Raw genomic sequence first — 22802 nt, 5'->3', positions numbered from 1 at the left:
GGAAAACGAATCTACGCTTTCTGTTGACAGTGAGAGTCGTATGAAAGAAGTGAAGAGCTGTAACTGTTTGGACCGACGACAATTACACAATTCAAAAACGAAACAGCAAATATCTGCCTAAACATCAGATAAAATGCGCCTGACGACGCTTAGGAAGCACATCGAAACAGTCTGTAAAGCTCGTAACAGTGCTGAGAAAGGACTGTTAAGAAAAAATTCGACAGGTTTTGCGGTTTCCAAGTCAATAAGCATTGTAGTTGCCTGACCAGGCCGTTGCGCCTGCAAATTCAGGCGGCCCGCCACATAGTTGGTGTCAGTTGTTCTCACAGCGTAAATGATAGCGCACGAGACTACTCAGCCTTCAGTTCTAATTCGATGCTTACTGCAGTCCCCGGCTCGTGGTCTGGCGGTAGCGTTCTCGCCACTCGCGCACAGGGTACCTGGTTCAATTACCGTCGGGGTCAGGGATTTTCTCTGCCTCGAGATGACTAGGCGTTGTGTTTCCATCATCATTGACTCGCAAGTCGCCGAAGTGGCGTCAACTAAAAAGGACTTGCAATACGGCGGCCGAACTCACCCGAATGGAGCTTCCCGGCCAACAATGGCAACAGACACATTACGTAGCTCCTCCCATTTATGTATTAAAAATTATATCGTTAGTATCACCACCCATGGCCACGCGGCAACGAATAATGCGTTCACTGAAGTCCTCGATGACGCATCCACAAAGATGTAATGTGATGCCGTTAATAACCCTTTTAATTGCATCCTTCAGTTGGGGTACTGTTTGTGGTTTGTTCAATTACATTTTTGATTTCACAAATCCGCACAAAAAGTCACAAGGAGTATGATCGCATGATCTGCCAGGCCATCCCTGGTTGCCACGCAATTAGATAATTTTTGGAGGAAACTTTCCATTCATCAGACCAATCGTCTCACAGAATACCTGACATCTCGCACCATCTTTTTGAAACCATAAATCGTCACTTTCATCAATAAGAGGGGAAAAACCAATCAGAAAGCATGTTTCGGTAACGGTCGCCATTTACAGTGACGGCAGCCACGTCATCATTTTAAAACAAGTACGGACCGATCACTCCTCCTGCTCAAAACCCACAACAGTCATGCGTTGTGGATGCGTCTCATCTTTCACAGTCACTCGCGGATTTTCGTTACCCCAAATTCTGCAGTTCTGTTTATTGACGCACCCACTGAGGTGGAAGTCCACCTCATCTGAGAAAATTATTCTTTTTGTAAATCCCGTTCTCCGCTTGTCGAGCCAAGGACCATGGAGCAAATTGATATGTCTTCCCACGATCTGCAGGCTTCAACTTTTGTCTAATTCAATTTTATGCGCATGCATTTTCAGATCTTTTGGAAGGATTTCATACAGTAAACTTCGTGATAAATTCACTTGGTGAGTTCGTCGGCGAACGGTTTTCTGGGGCTTACTGGTACACTGTCACGCACAATAACAATGTTTTCCTGTGTTCGAACAGAATGCGGTCGTCCAGTTTTCTTAACGTTTGAGACAGAACCCGTTATCGCAAACTTCCGGACGAACTTTAGAGCTGATGATTCGATTGGAGCAGCGTCACGTCAGCGTGTCACACGCAATTCACGGACGGTTGCCGTTCACTGTTTTTGTAATAACTTTTTATCACTTCGATCTGTCGCTCAGTTATCTGCTCCATGACGAAAATAAGCCTCACACAACAATGCTCACCACACAAAATCTATCAGGCTACTGATGGGAAGGATCGCGGGTAACAAGCATGAAAAAAACCAAGGCTGTTAACCGTCGTATGACAAAAATAGCGCAAAATGCAAATTAGTCATTTTCCGGACAACAGTTACAACCTTTTCAGTCTTTTACTGTTCGCCATTTCTTTATACACTCCTGGAAATTGAAATAAGAACACCGTGAATTCATTGTCCCAGGAAGTGGAAACTTTATTGACACATTCCTGGGGTCAGATACATCACATGATCACACTGACAGAACCACAGGCACATAGACACAGGCAACAGAGCATGCACAATGTCGGCACTAGTACAGTGTATATCCACCTTTCGCAGCAATGCAGGCTGCTATTCTCCCATGGAGACGATCGTAGAGATGCTGGACGTAGTCCTGTGGAACGGCTTGCCATGCCATTTCCACCTGGCGCCTCAGTTGGACCAGCGTTCGTGCTGGACGTGCAGACCGCGTGAGACGACGCTTCATCCAGTCCCAAACATGCTCAATGGGGGACAGATCCGGAGATCTTGCTGGCCAGGGTAGTTGACTTACACCTTCTAGAGCACGTTGGGTGGCACGGGATACATGCGGACGTGCATTGTCCTGTTGGAACAGCAAGTTCCCTTGCCGGTCTAGGAATGGTAGAACGATGGGTTCGATGACGGTTTGAATGTACCGTGCACTATTCAGTGTCCCCTCGACGATCACCAGTGGTGTACGGCCAGTGTAGGAGATCGCTCCCCACACCATGATGCCGGGTGTTGGCCCTGTGTGCCTCGGTCGTATGCAGTCCTGATTGTGGCGCTCACCTGCACGGCGCCAAACACGCATACGACCATCATTGGCACCAAGGCAGAAGCGACTCTCATCGCTGAAGACGACACGTCTCCATTCGTCCCTCCATTCACGCCTGTCGCGACACCACTGGAGGCGGGATGCACGATGTTGGGGCGTGAGCGGAAGACGGCCTAACGGTGTGCGGGACCGTAGCCCAGCTTCATGGAGACGGTTGCGAATGGTCCTCGCCGATACCCCAGGAGCAACAGTGTCCCTAATTTGCTGGGAAGTGGCGGTGCGGTCCCCTACGGCACTGCGTAGGATCCTACGGTCTTGGCGTGCATCCGTGCGTCGCTGCGGTCCGGTCCCAGGTCGACGGGCACGTGCACCTTCCGCCGACCACTGGCGACAACATCGATGTACTGTGGAGACCTCACGCCCCACGTATTGAGCAATTCGGCGGTACGTCCACCCGGCCTCCCGCATGCCCACTATACGCCCTCGCTCAAAGTCCGTCAACTGCACATACGGTTCACGTCCACGCTGTCGCGGCATGCTACCAGTGTTAAAGACTGCGATGGAGCTCCGTATGCCACGGCAAACTGGCTGACACTGACGGCGGCGGTGCACAAATGCTGCGCAGCTAGCGCCATTCGACGGCCAACACCGCGGTTCCTGGTGTGTCCGCTGTGCCGTGCGTGTGATCATTGCTTGTACAGCCCTCTCGCAGTGTCCGGAGCAAGTATGGTGGGTCTGACACACCGGTGTCAATGTGTTCTTTTTTCCATTTCCAGGAGTGTATATAGCCAGTGATGAAGCCTGAATATGCAATCAGAAACCATACAATACAAAACAAAGAGTAATATACAATGTTAGAGAGCTTTTGCGAGTGATGCGTTTCGTGTAAAGCGCCGAGAGTCAGTTCGCCGGCAGTGTCCGAAAGTGGAGCGAGGTCTCAGCGTTGTTCTGCGAGTTTAGGTCTCTTGTGTAGGCGGCAGCCTCCATCTCTAGAGAGCTGCTCGTTGTAGCTCTGGGACTGATGACCGGTCATATTGCATACCAGATTTTTGCGCATTTCACAGTTTGTACGCTATCATATCTTCGTAATATGCTGGGTGTATCCGATTTTATAAACGGGAAACTCAAAAAGCTTTTTTTCGTACTCGTTCAATATACCCCCCTTGAGATGCACGGCGTATGTCAAAGTGGTACCCAAATTGTTCTCACACTGCAGCCAGCATGTCTTGAGTTCCACAGCTGCTGTTATGCGATGTCTCAGTTTATTCATTGTTGTTGGTTACATAAGCACATAAACAGTCTTTTATGGAACCCCACAAGAAATAATCATATACAGTCAGGTCCGATGACCTTGAGGCCAGTAATGTAAGGCTGAATCATTTGGTCCAGTGCGACCGATCCATCGTTCAGTAATCCTTTGATTTAAAAACTCCCCTCTTCCAGATGCCAGTGTGGCGGTGCCCCATCCTGTGGTAAATGAAGTCGTTCGAATCAGTCTCCAACTGTGAGAAAAGAAAGTTCTCAAGCATATCGAGACATGTGCTTCCTGTAACAGTGTTCACGCCAAAGAAAAATGGGCCATACGCCTTCCGCGTGAAACTGCACGAAACACATTAAATTTTGGAGAGTCCGTCTCATGTTGTACAGCTTCGTGTGTTTGTTCCGTACCCCATGTTCTCGCATTATGACGGTTCACCTTTCCATTTAAATGGAATGTTGCCTCGTCATTAAACACTAAGCGTGGAAGTAAACTGTCATCCTCCACCTTGCGAAGAACGAAATGACAGAACTCCACACGTCGTTGTTTGTCACCCTCACGAAGACATTGCAGTAGCTGAATTGTGTGTGGTTTCATGAGAAAATGTCGTCGCAACGCAAACCAGACGGACATCGGGGGACATGCTGAGCTGTCGAGCTGCACGGCGAACGGATCTCTGCGGACTCCTTGTGAAACTATGGCTGATGCGTTCGACGTCTGTGTCAGACACTTCGAGACGGCCCGGCGATTCGCCTTTACACAAACAATTGTTTCTGGGAATTGATCGTGCCATCGTTAATGCTCTGTGCTGTAGGAGGATCCACCGCATACCTAGTACGAAAGTCACACTTAACAGTTATCACTGACCCGTACTGCGCAAAACGTAGAACAGAACGCTTTCTGTTGTCCCGACACCATTTTTACTAGAACTGAAGTGGGTGCACACTGGTGCTACCTATCGGGAACTGTGTAAAGTTCGAGAGTTTGCTCTTCCCAACAGTACGTTGTTCACGCATATATCTCAAATAACATAATAGTTATGATTTTTTTCAATCGGATAACTCTTTTTGATACGACCTATATTTTTCCGCAGTCATTCATACGAAAAATAAAATTACCCACGAAACTGCGTGTTTTGAATCATAATATGTGCTCGTCGCAAGTTTCTCAGCGAAGAAATTGCTTGTTTTACCTCCTAAAGAAACAGCACTAACAGCACACTTCGGAATTCTTGACTTAACCAATGTAACGCAGCAAAGGACATAAAGCAACACACAAAAGATTACGGGCTAATGACAATGCGCCTACAGTATGGCAACAAGAAATAGACCTTTATCATTTTATACGCCCGCTCGAATGGAGGCAACAAAAAAAGACCCTAAATAAACAGAAAAAATCTGTGCAACATTACAGACTCTGATGGCCAAGATGCCCAAAGACGACGTAAAACCTCTGAAAGGTGATTTCAGCTCAGAAATCGGCAGAGAACAAATGCCACCAAAGAACTGTGGGAAAGTTTCCCGCGCACAAATGTACAAACAAAAACGGCATGAGCCTCATCGAACTTTGCCATCAGAACAACCTGACGATTCTGTCAACGTCCCTCAGGAAAACCCCGCGAAACCAGATAACATAGGCAACCTATACAACTGACGGGGGAATTCCAACCCAGTCCAGAAAGAGACTTTCAAGTTCGCAGAGGCGCGAATGTTGAGTCAGACCACTACCTAAATCCAATGAAAATCACCGAAATAAAAAAAAAAAACAAAAAACAAAAAATCAGAAAATAAATTTGAGAAGATAAAGATCATAAAACGCAACAAACCAGAAATACATGGGAAGAATTCAACAGAAATATCACAGAAAAAAAAGAACCAACACCACAAAGAAACACCACCCATGGTGGGACTCAGAATGTGAATATGCACTAAGACGACTCAAACTAGCCTTCCAGGAATACTACAGTAAAAAATCCCCGGAAAGCCTATATCGTTTTAACGAGTCCAGAAACCTCATTATGCAAACCAAGAGAAAGTACATGAAGGAACAACTGGAAGCTTCAGAGGAAAACTGCCGCAACTAGCACGCGAGAGATTTCTTCATGACTTTCGCAAGGAAACATCCGCGGCACCACACCTAAAAACTTACGCTTCAGGAAACAAGATGTTACGCTCGCATTAACGAATCAAGAAAGTTGTTAAGAACTGGCTTGTTATTTCTCTGATTCCCTTAACTGTCCTGGAACCTGAAACAAGATTATCAACGCAGGACTGCAACTCCACACACCCAGAATCACTTTAACCAATATGTCAAGAGATCCACAAACATGTACTTAAATAAAAAAAAGACAGGACATCCGATGAAGACGCCATCATAGCAGAACTACTACGAAACGGAAGACCAAAGTCCTTACAGGAACTTATGCAAATAATCACAACCATCTGGCAAACATTTACTGACGAATGCAAATGTGCACTTGTCCACCTGCTTCAAAGGGAAGAAGATAGGGTGAACGTGAACAAGTACAGAGGGATCTTCCCGCTGCAAGTAACGTACAAAATTTTCTCAGCGTGCTTACAGCAAAGAACGCAAGAACAGTTAAAACACAAAACTAAAGAATAGCAGGATGTCTTCCTCCCCGGACGTTCGTGCAATCATTTGTACTTTCATAGATTTCGAGGAACTCTACGATTCTGTTCACCGACATTCCTTGTTCAACATGTTGTAAGAATGGGGCGTCGACCTAAAAACACCTTGACTAATCAAATAGACACTGGCTGGCAATATATCGGAAGTTAAATTCATGATTGAAATCTCTGGTCTCTTGATGACAAAAACTGGAGTAGGTCAAAGCGAATCAAATGGAGTAGGGCGAAGCGACGGATTATCCCCATTATTCAGCTAGTCCAGGACGAAGTAATGAAGGAATGGCAATAAGAACTAAAAATCCAATGACATTGGATGATCCCTGGACAGGATAGAAATATCAGCTTTCGCAGAGGACCCGACCATACTCGCGGATAACGAAGCAATAGCAACCAGAGAAACGGAAATACTGAAATAATGTGCATAAAAAATTGACCTGCAAAGCTTTTTCCAGAAGGCTACATTCTTCTGCTCAAAATTAGACAATAATTAGACACAAAATACGGCAAAATAAACTGAGTTATACATGTCAAATATCTAGGTAACCTCCTGGAACCTAAACGAGAAAAAAATCGCACAGAATACTCGACTACAAGAAATGAAGAGAGCATGCGGAAAAACAAGGCATATCTATAGGAAATGTAAGACTACTCAAACAAAGGTCAGACACCACAACAAAATAATCAAGCCCGAAATATTGCATGTAAATGAGACACTAACACTCCATACGAAAAGCGACATGGCAACCATACTGAAGGAAGAGCGCGAAATCATGAGGAAAATAGACTAAATCTCACAAAAGAGGGTTACAGATCACATTCTACGAGATCCACAGACACGATGTCAAACCTAGTACCTGATGCCAGAAAAATAAGGTTTAAGTTCTACAGGTACATCAGCAATCTACCACCAAGATTCGCCAACAAAATTCTGATACACATACAAGGGTTCAAGTGAACATGGACAAGACAAGTCACACTTAGAAAAAGCACAAATCAAACAGATATTGAAAACAGAAACGTACACAGAGACAAGATACACAAGTGTAGTGTTAGGGCAGGGAATAAAGTCCCAAAGCAACCAGGGCGAAGTGGGCTGAAGATAGACTTCGTGACGAAAAACTGACATAATCGTGGAAGATCAGAAAGAATGTTAGAATGAGGCAGGAAGCTTTGTGTAATCCAACAGGATCTCGACGGAAATTTTTTACACACACACACACACACACACACACACACACACACACACACACACACCTCTTCCCCATCTCCACCTCTTCCCCTCTCCACCTCCACACACTGTCCATCTCCTTCCTTTCTCCCTGTCCATCTCCTTCCTTTCTCCCTGTCCATCTGCCCCTCCCCCCCCCACCCTGTCTACCGTTCTCTTTCTTCTCCCATCTCTGTCCATCTCCTCCTCTTCCCTCACTCTGCCTGTCCATCTCCTTCCTTCCTCCTTTCCACTCTCTCTCTCCCTCTCTCCCCCCCCCCCCCCCCCCCACGTGTTCACCCTTCCACACAATAGAAGGCTGGAGGTTCTTATCGGCACAGTATTTCTTTCCAGATTTAACTAATATGTCCACCAAATTTGGTTGAAATCGTTCCAGGGATTTAGCATGCGTTCTTTACCATTCTTTGTCTTCGTACACACATCACATATGTTTCAAATATATTTGACATTTTAATCATACGATTGTAGACGTAGTTCACTTGTACCTCTAGAGAATTTAGCCGTGCAATTTTATTTTCCCGCAGCTCAACGTTTAAGACGACGTGTCTCCTAAGGTGTGTGTCGTACAATGATAAAATTTTGCTGGTGCATCCTGTGGGGTATATCTGGGTACGGTCTGCGAAATGTGTTGTGGAAAGAGTTTGTAGTGAAGAAGTAATGAAAGTATCATGCGTAATGCTGCAGTTTTTCAGGCATCTCGGTGTTTACGATGTCGTATCTCCTGAACTGTGTGTCCTACAATGATATTTTTGCAGGTACGTTCAGCGGAATGTGTCGCGAATAGAGTTAGTAGTAAATACACTATGTGACCAAAAGTACCTGGACATCCTCACAAACATATGTTTGCATATGAGGTGCATTGTGCTTCCACCTACTGCCAGGTACTTCGTATCAGCGACCTCAGTAGTCGTTAGACATCGTGAGCGAGCAGAATGGGGCGCTCTGCGGAACTCACGGACCTCGAAATTGGTCAGGTGATTGGGTGTCACTTGTGTCACACGTCTGTACGCGAGATTTCCACACATCCCTAGGTCCACTGTTTGCGGTGTGATAGTGAAGTGGAAACGTGAAGGGACACGGACAGCACAAAAGCGTACAGGCCGATCTCGTCTGTTGGCTGACAGAAACGGCCGACAGTTGAAGAGGGTCGTAAAGTGTAATAGGCAGACATCTATCCAGACCATCACACACGAATTCCAAACTGCATCAGGATCCAATGCATGCACTATGACAGTTAGGCGGTAGGTGAGAAAACTTGGATTTCATGGTCGATCGGCGGCTCACAAGCCACAGATTACGCCGGTAAATGCCAAAAGACGCTTCGCTTGGTGTAAGGAGCGTCAACATTGATTGAACAGTGCAAAAACGTTGTGTGGAGTGACGAATCACGGTACACAACGTGGCGATCCGATGGCAGGATGTGGGTACGGCGAATTCCCGGTGAACGTCATCTGCCAGCGTGTGTAGTGGCAACGGTAAAATTCGGAGGCGGTGATGTGTGGTCGTGTTTTTCATGGAGGGGGCTTTCACCCGTTGTTTTCCGTGGCACTATCACAGAACAGGCATACATTGATGTTTTAAGCACCTTCTTGCTTCTCAGTATTGAATAGTAAATCGGCGATGGCGATTGCATCTTTCAACACGATCGAACACCTGTTCATAATGCACGGCCTGTGGCGGAGCGTTTACACGACAATAACACCCCTGTAATGGACTGGCCTGCACAGAGTCCTGACCTGAATCCTATAGAACACCTTTGTGGTGTTTTGGAACGCCGACTTCGTGCCAGGCCTCACAGAGCGCCATCGATAGCTCTCCTCAATGCAGCACTGCGTGAATAATGGGCTGCTATTCCCAAGAAACCTTCCAGCACTTGATTGAACATATGCTTGCGAGAGTGGAACCTGTCATCAAGGCTAAGGGTGGGCCAACATCATACTGAATTTCAGCATTACAGATGGTGGGCGCCACGGACGTTTATATCATTTTCAGCCAGGTATCCGGATACTTTTGATCACATAGTGTAAGTAATACAATAAAACGCCGTAGTTCATGCGGGAGTTTTTCTGCGTCAACAGCAAAAATGTAGTATGCAATAAACGTTTCTCCTTTCATCATTTTGTTGGAGTTATCTGCGAGAAAAAGTTTATGAAAGGTTTGAAAGAAGGTGTAAAATTTGCTTTAAGTGCTCTCATTCCCGAATAGTGGATGAGCATCGTGGGCTACACATTCTTTTTCATACCAACCCCCCCCCCCCCCCCCCCCTTTGAGAGGATGGTGCTTCTCATCCCCTCATCGATTCTTTCCAGACAGCAGATGATACGTGTACCAAGTTTGCTTGAAATCCGTCAAGTGATTTAGGAGGTGTGTGTGTGTGTGTGTGTGTGTGTGTGTGTGTGTGTGTGTGTGAGAGAGAGAGAGAGAGAGAGAGAGACAGACAGACAGACAGACAGACAGACAGAGAGAGAGAGAGAGAAGGAGGGAGGGTGCGTGAACAGAATGCCAGTTTCATCCAAGTTTTAAAATTTTGTTTTAAAAAAGGCGTGCAGGAAAGTAATGGCTCCAATTTTTTCACGTGAATACTCTTAAAGCAGACTTTATTAACATTCTACATCTTTATTATTAGTCCCTAGATTTTTATTTTTCAACAGTGTCTCCCTGGTGAATACCATATTTCTCCCAATGAGAGACCAGTATGTTGATTGCGTCACGTAGAATGACTTCGTTGACGGAGCAACAACCTCACCTCTGCTTGCACAGCTTCATTTCTATCAAAGGGAAGTCCCCGAAGGAGTTCTTTAACTTACGGGAAAAGATGGGACCAAGTCGGGACTGTACGGAGGATGATCGATGACAGTGAACCCTAGGCCTCGGATTGTTGCTCATGTTGCAGCACTCGTGTGCGGTCCGGCATTGTCATGCTGAAGCTGAGCGTGCTCCATGTGTGGACGGACTACTCGCATTCGTGTTTTCAGTTTGCTGAGGGCCTCGCAGTACACAGGCAGAATTACGTTACACCCCGCCATGCCCTCTAGCGGCACAGGGTTAAGACTTGCGTCAGAAAGGTGGTAAAGCCGGCCGAGTAATATCAATGACATGTAACATCTTACGCGAACTTGAAAAGATAATAGAAACTTCTGAAGTATTAGTTTTCAGGACATCCTCGTATATGCAGACAATGTCACCATTTTGGCAGCGGTTGAGAATGACATGCAAAGACGAATTTACATTCCAAGCAATGTATCTGAAGAGAACGATGTGACGGTATCCGCAAAGAACACTAAAAAGGAATGGCTTTTATAGAATCATACCCCGTAGATGAAGATGAAATGGGAGATATGATACTGTGGGAAGAGTTTGACAGAGCACTGAAAGACCTATGTCGAAAGCCCCGGGAGTAGACAACATTCCATTAGAACTACTGAAAGCCTTGGGAGAGCCAGCCATGACAGAACTCGACCGTCTGGTGAGGAAGATTTATGAGATAGACGAAATACCCTCAGACTTCAAGAAGAATATAATATTCCAATCCCAAAGAAAGCACGGGTTGACATGTGAAAATTACCGAACTACCAGTTTAATAAGCCAAGGCTGCAAAAATACTAACACGAATTATATTAGAACAAATAAGCCCTCGGTCACAAATATTAAGTCAAAATTGACCAGGTTTCGACGCTACTATGAGCGTCGTCTTCAGAATTTAACTGTTCTAAAACATATTAGGTATATAATATGTGTTATATACCTAATACCTATACATATTATGCACCTAATATGTTTTAGAACAGTTAGTTTAATTCTGGAGACGACGCTCATAGTAGTGTCGAAACGTGGTCAATTTTGACTTAATATTTGTGACCGAGGGCTGATTTGTTCTAATATAATTCTGACACGGTCACTGAACCTTGGCATCTATGTTCAAAGTTTTAGCTAACACGAATTCTTTACAGACGAATGGAAAAACTGGTAGAAGCCGACGTCGGGGAAGATCATTTGGGATTCTTAGAAATGTTTGAACAGGTGAGGCAATACTGACCCTACGACTTATCTTAGAAGATAGATGAAAGAAAGGCAAACCTACGTTTCTAGCACTTGTAAACTTAGAGGAAGCTTTTGACAATATTGACTGGAATACTCTCTTTATAATTCTGAAGGTGGCAGGGGTAAAATACAGGGATCGAAAGGCTATTTACAATTTGTACAGAAACCAGATGGCAGTTATAAGAGTCGAGGGACATGAAAGGGGAGCAGTGGTTGGGAAGGGACTGAGACAGGGTTGTAGCCTCTCCCAGATATTATTCAATCTGTATATTGACCAAGCAGTAAAGGAAACAAAAGAAAAATTCAGAGTAGTTATTAAAATCCTTGGAGAAGGGATAAAAACTTTGAGGTTCGCCGATGACATTGTAATTGTCAGAGACAGCAAAGGGCTTGGAAGAGCAGTTGAACGGAATGGACAGTGTCTTGAAAGGAGGATATAAGATGAACATCAACAAAAGCAAAACGAGGATAATGGACTGTAGTCTAATTAAGTCGGGTGATGCGGAGGAAAGAATGCTGAAGACTAGATGGGTAGATCACATAACTAATGTGGAGGTATTGAATAGAAGTGGGGAGAAGAGGAGTTTGTGGCACAACTTGACAAGAAGAAGGGACCGGTTGGTAGGACATCTTCAGGGGATCACAAATTTAGCACTGGAGGGCAGCGTGGATGGTAAAAATCATAGAGGGAGACCAAGAGATGAATACACTAATCAGATTCAGAAGGATGTGGGTTGTAGTAGGTACTGGGAGATGAAGCTTGCACAGGATAGAGTAGCATGGAGAGTTGCATCAAACCAGTCTCTGGACTGAAAACTACAACCACCCCGTAAGAAAAAAAAGTATGGTTAACAATACAACACCTGAGCAGATCAGTCATCTTAATTACCAGTGATGTGATAGACGTATGACAAAGATGTACGCAAAGGAGTAGCAAAATTTGGAAACTTGTCACAGAAAACAAGGCCAACGAAGTTTTATCAAGTAATGGACGTCGCCACATTCTACGAAGCTGTGATGAGTTGTGAAAGTATGTACCGCAGCAGACAGATCAAGAAACACCGAGCATTAAGAAAGAAGTGTATTTAATGTAGAAAAACAAAACTGAAGACAGAGGAAATGCAGTGAACATCTCGACAGAACGCATAGTTGCAGACATCCTCACAAGGTCAAACGTTGTAATCCAATAGGCCGAAAAACCCTGGAAATGCGGAGGAAGACATGGGCACTGAGAACAATGGAAGGCCTCATTCAGTGTTTCCGAAAACTGATTCACAAATTGAACACGGTACTCATATCGACATGGAACAAATCGCCCTGGAAATTCGACAATTCGAAAAAGAATGTTAAGTTTCACGCTCATTAATTGCTGAGTGTGATATACAACGATTAGGGAAATGTGAACTAGGTATTCTTCTCTGAAAATTCAATGAACAAGAACTCATTGTAGACCCACGAAAGAATGAGTTTATGTCAATTGCTCTTGACGAATGCACCCTTTACTGTTTGGTACGGCAAAGATGCATTTATGAATCGACAAGCAGAAGTTCAACACCGACCAAAAACTTATATTGCACACAAATTTTAAATAATAATGACTACCAGAGGATTCATCTTCTAGCAAGAACAAAGATTTTCTTTCGATTGATCCCCAAACGTGGTTCATCCCAGCTGTGGCACAATCAGTGCTTTTTTTCGTTTTATTGTGTTGAAATACTCTATATACATACGAATTTTATGTGGATTAGGAATATCTTTACATTTCATTTTGTTGAAATTAAGTAAATACTGTCTAAAGTAGGCAACACAATCTATAAGTAAGAAATCGTAACACAGTTTTCAAAACCTGAGCTTCACGAAATTTTATAGACATCCAAAGGTCATTTGAAATGTAAAAATAACAACGAAAACACTTTTAGTGGGCAAATGAAAACGAAATACAGCTGAGGCCATGTTGAATACAGCAATCCTGAGAGCAAGGAAGCGGCATGTGACACTATTTTACGTATGTAGCTCTAAGGTTATATTCTAAACACAAATCCAATTCAGACGTTGCCCTAATATCCCTGTATTGCAGATGACACGCTGCACCTACGACTGATTTTTGTTGGCAGCTGTAGGGCACACACAATTTAAGAAAGGCACATTCCGAGTAGGGCCCGCGCACCGCGGGTTTTGAACAAAATTGTGTGTGTAGACAGTTCATTCATTCTGGGAATTGAGAATCTCTACGATTTTTGACTCATCAACATTGATACTGGCAAGATACTAACCCAAGGATTCTGGGTCTATAGAACGTCTTAGTTTCAAGTTCGATGTCGCATAACAAATAACAGAAATGTGTTTTTAGTATGATACAATTACAAATTAACAATTTTCTGATTTCCTTTGTGTGAACTGTGAAATCTTTTTTCTTGGAAAATGTCATTACACTACGTCGAGGGTAAGTTCCCCAAACATTGTAATGAGTCATTTTGCGAGTTTCAAAATACGTGACATAAATGGCCGTATCTTTTGATTTCACTGATTTAGAAGCTTCACATTTTTACACCACCAAACGGCTACAGACCTCAGTAAGTGACAAATTTCAACTTGATACATCTAACACTTCCTCAGGTAAAGGGTTTTGAACAGTTAGGCGGACGGATGGACAAAGTAATCCTATCAGAGTTCCATTTCTATCGAATGAGGTACAGACCATAAAAAAGGTATAGTACAAATGTAATCTGATGTCAACTAGTTTAATCCACATATAATTTGTATGTATATATTTCGGGTTTCAGTAAGCAAGGTATGGTATAACCCACAGGAGATACCACCACTGTGGTGTACATATTGGGAGTATTAGAAGAAAAAAGAAAAATCATGTTCTTGTAACTAAATTTGTTATTTATTACGAGGTGCGGCTAGAAAAAACCGGACTGATGCTGGAAAAAACATTTATTTACAATTATTTACAATTTCATGTTATCTCCTTCAATGTATTCTCCTCCTCGGTCTCTACACCGCTCCATACGAATTTTCCACTGTTCATAGCAATGCTGCAGATCATTTTCGGTAAGTCCATACATTACTTCCGTCGCTTTTTCTTTTACTGCTTCAACAGTCTCAAATCTAGTTCCTTTCAAAGCTGACTTGACTTTAGGGAAAAGAAAAAAGTCACAGGGGGCCAAATCAGGTGAGTAGGGTGGATGATCTAAGATGGGAATGTTGTGTTTTGCCAAAAACGTCTTCACTGACAACGCACTGAGCTGGGGCATTGTCTTGGTGAAGGATCCATGACTTTTTTCTCCACAAATCGTTCAGTTTTCTCCGTACTCGCTCACGTAGGGTAGCCAGGACGCTAATGTAGTAATGCTGATTCACTGTTTGTCCCTCTGGTACCCAATCAATGTGCACAATCCCTTTGATGTCAAAAGAAAAACAATCATTGCCTTGAATTTCGATTTCGACATTCGTGCTTTTTTTTGTCGTGGAGAACCAGGAGTTTTCCAATGCATAGATGGGCGTTTAGTTTCGGGATCGTAAGTAAAAAACCACGATTCATCGCAAGTAATAACATTTTGTAAGAAGGTGGGATCACTTTCAATGTTTTCCAGGATGTCAGAACAAATCATTCTTCGGCGTTCCTTCTGTTCAATTGTGAGACACTTTGGAACCATTTTTGAACACACTTTGTTCATGTTGAAACTTTCATGAAGAATCTACCTAACACTTTCCTTGTCAACTCCTGTTAACTCAGACACTGCTCTGATTGTTAAACGGCGATCTTGTCGAACAAGTTTACCGATTTTTTCAATGTTTGCATCAGTTTTTGCTGACAATGGTCTGCCAGTGCGAGTGTCATCACTGGTGTCTTCGCGGCCATCTTTAAATCGTTTAAACCACTCAAACACTTGTGTTCGCGATAAACAATCATCGCCGTACACTTGTTGTAACATTACAAACGTTTCACTTGCAGATTTTCCTAGTTTGAAACAAAATTTGATGTTAACACGCTGTTCTTTCTGTACACTCAACATTTTCCGACGCACAGACAAAACGTCAACTACTTAAAACAGACGCCACGGGCAGACTGAGTGCAGGAGGCAGATGAAACTCGAGCAGTAGGCGGAGCGAGAGTCAGGTGACAGGCCACGCGACTTTCAGCCTTATTGCATTCGTTTTATTGTTTCACCAGTACTAGTCCGGTTTTTTTCTAGCCACACCTCGTATTACAAATTTTAAATGTGATATATCGTATGATGATGATATGTGGCAGAAAATCGAAGTGCGCTTGCTCGCACCTGTTCTACTTTTTCTACCATGTGACAAAGTGTTGTCGCGGGCCGATTTAGTCGCGGGCCGATTTAGTCGCGGGCCGATTTAGTCGCGGGGCGTATTCCCCCGGAATCCCCAATCCCTGTCATTAGTCTCTTTTTCTGCAGCTGGGTGTGTAGGCGGCTCCAGCACGGCAGACACTCACCTTGCAGAAGTCGCCCGCATCGTCCGCCAGGAGGTCCGCCGCTGGAGGCTGGTGAAGGGCGGCGACCGGGGGCGGCGCCGGCCTGGGAGGCGGCTGGTACTGCTGCGGCTGCGCGACGGGCGCCGGCTCCGCACTGCCCCCGAAGAAGTCGAGGGCGCTGGCGGCGGACGTGGTGACTGCAGAGGCGGGCTCCGCGGCCGCGAACAGGCTGCTGTAGTCGCTGCCGGCGCCAGAGCCGAACGAGTCCGCCCCCGCCGACGTGGAGGACGGCGCTGTCGTCACCGCCACCGACGAGAAGAAATCCAGGTGGTTGATGTCACCTCCTGCTGAAAAAGGGCACCGCATTAACTCCAGTAGCTATACCAAAAAGTCTTCTGACTAGCAACAAATCTGCACTGATAGTTTCAGTCCAACATCAGACCTTCTGGAAGGTCTGATGTTGGACTGAAACTATCTGTGAATGTGTCACGAGTAATGAATGTCTGTGCCAGGCAGGGACTCTGATTTTGATTTACATTTCACAGGCAGTCTTAAATTTCAGGATATGTGAGTACGCATCCAGGCTTTTATAGTCACTACGTTTCCCTCCTACTGCTCCCCGACATGCATAGGTGGTACTCCACTCAAGTATACATCCACCAGCAGAATTGATACGGTGGTGCACTGCCATTTACCACCCTGCCATAAAGGTCACTCGACAACTGAACGTATTTCACTGACACGAAATAAATGGAGATAATAGGCATGAAATCACTGGAGATGCAAAACACCCCATTCCTAAAGCTTCCCCACCAACATGTCCGGCACCTTACATCCACATTCAAATACTTTGAAAGCATGGCTGTGGTTCCAGAATGAGATTTTCACTCTGCAGCGGAGTGTGCGCTGATATGAAACTTCCTGGCAGATTAAAACTGTGCGCCCGACCGAGACTCGAACTCGGGACCTTTGCCTTTCGGGGACAAGTGCTCTACCAACTGAGCTACCGAAGCACGACTCACGCCCGGTACTCACAGCTTTACTTCTGCCAGTATCTCGTCTCCCACCTTCCAAACTTTACAGAAGCTCTCCTGCGAACCATGCAGAACTAGCACTCCTTAAAGAAAGGATATTGCGGAGACATGGCTTAGCCACAGCCTGGGGGATGTTTCCAGAATGAGATTTTCACTCTGCAGCGGAGCTGCAGGAGAGCTTCCGCAAAGTTTGGAAGGTGGGAGACGAGATACTGGCAGAAGTAAAGCTTTGAGTACCGGGCGTGAGTCGTACATCGGTAGCTCAGTTGGTAGAGCACTTGCCCGCGAAAGGCAAAGGTCCCGAGTTCGAGTCTCGGTCGGGCACACAGTTTTAATCTGCCAGGAAGTTTCATGGCTGTGGTGTTCCATTTACGTTACTTATATTGTCAGCCATTGTTCCACGTCCACATGAAGGACTTGCTTTCACAAGTTGTAAGTACTGTCACCAATCAATGACCTCAAAGGTCTTTGGTTACGAAAACTAGTATCAGCCGTTTTACATACCCAATGCACCATCATCCTATTCTAAAACACTGATTGTTGAGCATGTCATGTCCCCTGTTTCTCCTCAGATACTAAGTAATGTGTGTACTGTGTTCGGCTGAAGTTGCTGCTAACATCCCTGATTTATGCTCTGTATGTCAGCCAGGCCTTTACTTGAGGAAGAAATTTCTCAGAATGTACGTTTGGAACACAGCATTGTATGGTAGTGGAACTGAAGCAGAGGAGAACAGAAGTATTTGAGATGCTGTTGCTACAGAAGAACGTTGAAAATTAGGTGGGCACATATGCTAAGGAATGAGGTGGTCCTTGGAAAATAGTCGAGGTAAACCTCTTCCCGTCTCAGGGCCCATCAAACACCAAGGGGTTAGGTTAGATAGAACAGTCGACACTAATATCGTTCGTTTTACATTACTTTCCAGTGTCACCTGCTTTCCACGCCTGCACCCACCTCAAGGGCTGTAGTGAGTGTGTGTTCATACCAGTATTAGCTCTCAGCCCTCCGGGAAAAATATTAGTGGTATTCCCCGTAACTGTCCACTGGTTCCCTCATCCCTCGCCCCCACCTCCAACACTCACCTATCGGCTTACTCCTTCCTTTCTTCACGGATTCCCCCATTAACTATGCAAGATCACTGGACAAAACAAACTCTCTAAAATTCCACACTGGTCACTTTGGAGCGCTGTAGATCCCGCAGAAATGGCACCAGGAGACTATGTGACTCTTCACCGCTGATGTATCGTGATACTGAACTGTACTGTATGTTTATGTGTATTTGTATTTGTCAGTCGTCTACGTGGTATGAGTATACAGGGTGCAAACTTTAGAAATACTCGAAAAATAAGCTTCACAAGGAAAAATGTGTAGAATCCAAAGTTGATTATTTTCGAGGGGGACATCTGCTGGTGCTAAAATTAGCCCGCCACCCCAACCCCCTGCGGGGGAGGAGACGACTTTAAAATTTCAAATGGGAGCCCCCGTTTTTTATTGCAGAATCAGATTCTACATAAAAACTGCATACATTTTGTCTTAAACATTTGTTTTAACTCTTGGTACTTGGAGCTGTAATTCAAGAAAATTCATGTTCTCATTTTTGCGTGGAAAATGGTTATGGATAAATAAAAAATACTTATTTACTTCGTAAATTTTTATTCGCTAAAACTAAAACTCTTCCTCTCTCCCCATATGGTTTGATTTAGGAGAGATGAATTACAGTTTTACAAATGTTGACCCAAATATTAATTTTCTCCGCAGATTCGGATAAGTTTAGATTGTTTCGTGGTCTCTCAAACCCCACCCTATGAGGGGAGAGGGAGAGTTTTAGTTTAAGCGAATCAAAATTTACGAAGGAAATAAGTATTTTTTATTTATCCGTAACCATTTTCCACGCAAAAATGAGGACATGGATTTTCTTGAATTACAGCGCGAACGACCAAGAATCAAAACAAATGTTTAAGACAAAATTAACGTAGTTTTTATGTAGAATCTGATTCTGCAATAAAAAATAGGGGTTTCCCATTTGAAATTTTAAAGTTGCCTCCCGCCCCACCCCTAGGGGGCTCGGTTGTTGGGCTAATTTTAGCACCAGCAGATGTGCCCCTCGAAAATAATCAACCTTGGATTCTGCACATTTACTCGTGTGAAGCTTATTTTTTCGAGTTATTCTGGTTTGTCAACTTAAAATTTACACCCTTTATATGTCGATCGATGTGCAGATGTGACAATGATAGAACGGTTCGTATTTGAATATGCCCATGAGTACATTGTCAATGACGTTGCTCAACTCGCTGTCATATCAACACGGGCTGTCCAGAGCATCTACAAAGAATGATTTACCAGTGGCAACAATGTAACATGGTGCAACAACTGGGTTCGTAAAGAAGATCTTAACGGACAGAGACCGGACACAAAGTTCACGCCTTGTCAATGACAACTGGGTTGAAACTAGGCATACATTGCTGCTGACAGTGCATGTAGGTCTCTCTCAAGCGGCTTCCGAGAAAACACTGCAATGGGATTTCGAATCGGATACCTTGCAAACGGCTGTTGCACACAGTCGTACAAAAGGAGGCGTGTAGAGTGGTATGGCGCCTCTTCTCCAATCATGCGAGACCTCGAGATGTCAAAAACTCAGATCGATACCAAACGTTGTCTCGATAGAGTGTCAACCAATAGGCCGATTTAGTTTGTGCTGTGTGCTGTCGTCCAATAGAAGAGTATAGGGAAATCATATCTGTGAGCTCTGAATGTGAAGATCTCTGGTAGGTGAGCGTCAGACCGTCGTACTAAAAATCCCAAGTTCGAAACCCATTGATAGCGATTTACTTTAACCGATTACGCGTGAAATTCTTATATAGGAGAACATTTTACTGACATGTAAAAGGATGGTTGGTTGGTTTAAAACGGGGGAGAAGGGGCCAAACTTCGAGGTCATCGGTCTCTTGTTCCTAATGAAACAATGCCACAAGTGTGAGAATAAATCAGATGAGACATGTAACGCAAAACGGAAAGAAAGGAAAAACCACAAGAACGAAGGAAAGGCAACGAACAATAAATTAACAAAACAGAGACAAAGAGGGCAAAACAAGAAAGCAGATTACAGTCGCTGGCCGACTACGATAATAAAAAGGAAAAGCCAGCCACTCTGCAACACATTAAAATCTCCACCCTAGAAGCACTAGGGTGGAGGACACAGACGGACGAAGAACATGCCCTAAAACTTAGATCAAATGATAAAACCCACCCTCACGAATAAAACGTAAAACTAAATCAGCCAGTGAGGCGTTGTCCGATAAAATGAGCGGCAACGCGTCCGGTAACCCAAGATTTCGTCGCTGGGCTGTCAAAGGGGGACAGTGCTCCAGAATATGGGCCACTGTCAACCGGGTGCCGCATCGACACTGAGGCGGGTCTTCACGGCGCAAGAGGTAACCGTGGGTCGCCCAAGTGGGGCCAATGGGGAGACGGCAGAGGACAACGGATTCCATGCGAGAAGCCACCATGGAAGACTTCCACACATTCGTAGTCTCCTTAATGACACGCAGTTTGTTGTGCATACTGTTATGCCGTTCCGTCTCCCAAAGCAGAAAAACCCTGCGGCGTAAGTCAGAACGCAGGTCAGGTTCAGAGATGCCCATCTCCAGAAGCGGTTTCCGTGGTTTGGCCAGCCTGTCACCAAGTTCGTTGTCTGGGATGCCGACGTGTCCTGGGGCCCACACAAACACCACTGAACGACGTGACCGTTTCAAGGCACGCTACCAAAGAATGGCGAGGGTAGCAATGGTCTATAGCTTGTAGGCCACTCAAGGAGTCAGTAGACAGAAGAAACGATTCCTTGTAGCATGAACGGATATACTGAAGTGCGCGAGATATGGCCACCAGCTCTGCAGTGAATACACTGCAGCCATTGGGCAAGGAATGCTGTTCAGTATGTCCTCCATGGACATACGCAAAGCCGATGTGACCATCACCCATCGAGCCGTCGGTGTAAATCACTTCATGGCCTCGGCACATGTCAGGACTCGAGATGAAGTGGCATTGGAGAGCCGCGGGGTGAACTGAGTCCTTTGGGCAATCTGAAACGTCCAGGCGAAGTCGCGGCCTAGATCTATACCATGTAGGTGTACGCAATTGGACCTCGAATGCAGATGGTAAAGGCAAGGACTCAAGTTCAGATAGAAGGGATCGGACGTCAACTGCAATTGGAAGCCCTGACTTGCGCCGCCGATGCGGGAGATGAACTACTGTGGGTGGAAAAAGAAGATGGTAATTCGGATGCACAGGAGAACTACGAACATGTGCACCCTAACTGTTGTACACACCTGACCTGCAATGCAGGAACTCCAGCCTCCGCACGTACACTGGTGCACTGGGTAGAGTAAACGCAACGCTGAGGGCACCACCGAACCATAAACCAGACTCCAATAATCAGGGCGGGATTGAACAAGGGCTCTGTAGAGCTGCAGCAGGGTAGAGCGATCTGCACTCCAGTTGGTGTTGCTCAGGCAGCGAGGGGCGTTGAGGTGCAGCCAGCACTTAAGCTGATGAAGGTGAGTAAGTCAAGTCAATCTGGCGTCGAAAACCAGTCCTAAAAATCGATATGTCTCCACTACAGTGAGGGGATCATCTGTAAGGTATAGTTCTGGTTCCAGATGAACGGTACAACGCCGACACAAGAGCATAACACACGACTTTGTGGCTGAAAACTGAAAGCCATGGGCTAGATCCCATGACTGCGCCTTGTGGATGGTTCCCTGTGGCTCAGCAACACCAGTACTGGTGGAGCACTACGAAATGCAAAAGTCGTCGGCATACAGAGAGGGTGAGACGGACGGCCCTACAGCTGCTGCTAGACCATTAATGCCCACTAAAAATAGATATACACTCAATACAGACCCCGTTCTCCTGGATATGGGAGGGGGGGGGGGGAGCTATGGGAGGCACCAACTTGGACACGGAAAGTACGAAGCAACAGGAAATTCTGGATAAAAACCTGGAGCGGACCTCGGATACCCCACTTGTATAATGTGCCAAGGATATGATTTTCCAGGTGGCTTTTCGTAAACCAAAAAAGACGGCAACCAAGTGTTGGCGTCTGGAAAAGGCTGTTCAGATGGCAGACTCCAGGGACCCAAGATTATCAGTGGTAGAGTGACCCAGGTGGAAGCCACCATGGCACGGAGCCAGTAGGCCATGTGACTCCAGGACCCAGCTTATCCACCGACACACCATACATTCCAGCAGGTTACAAAGAATGTTTGTGAGGCTGATGGGCCGACAGCTATCAAGCGTGTTTTTGCCACGTTCGAGCACTCGTATGATGGTGCTCTCCCATCAGTGCGATGGAGAAACGCCTTCGCACCAGATCCGGTTGAAGATCACGAGGAGATGTCACTTGTAGTCAGACGAGAGATGTTTAATCATCTGACTGCGGATCCGATCCGGCCCAGGAACTGTGTCGGGACAATGTGCAAGGGCACTGAGGAGCTCCAACTCTGTAAATAGGGTGTTATAGGGTTCACTGTGGCGTGTAGTGAACGAGAGTACTTTCTCTTCAATCCGCCATTTGTGAGTGCGAAAGGCGGAGGGGGGGGGGGGGTAATTCTCCGAGA

General features: G+C 45.3%; 1 protein-coding gene and 1 non-coding gene across 2 annotated transcripts in view; both read right to left on the bottom strand.

Moving 5' to 3' along the window:
• The window catches only part of LOC126209912 (uncharacterized), a 333249-nt gene that overhangs the window by 148099 nt on the left and 162348 nt on the right, over nucleotides 1–22802 (bottom strand). The window contains exon 16 of the mRNA XM_049939032.1: nucleotides 16294–16502. Within this exon, the coding sequence (XP_049794989.1) occupies nucleotides 16294–16502 (209 nt within the window). The remainder of the gene's footprint in view (nucleotides 1–16293; nucleotides 16503–22802) is intronic.
• On the bottom strand, nucleotides 17094–17168 carry Trnas-cga (transfer RNA serine (anticodon CGA)). The gene has a single exon. It is a non-coding gene; the product is annotated as a tRNA-Ser (tRNA).

Source organism: Schistocerca nitens, chromosome 10, assembly GCF_023898315.1.
Source record: "Schistocerca nitens isolate TAMUIC-IGC-003100 chromosome 10, iqSchNite1.1, whole genome shotgun sequence".
Lineage (NCBI taxonomy): Eukaryota > Metazoa > Arthropoda > Insecta > Orthoptera > Acrididae > Schistocerca > Schistocerca nitens.
Note: the sequence above shows the minus strand (reverse complement) of the source record. Positions and strands in the feature narration are given on the sequence as shown.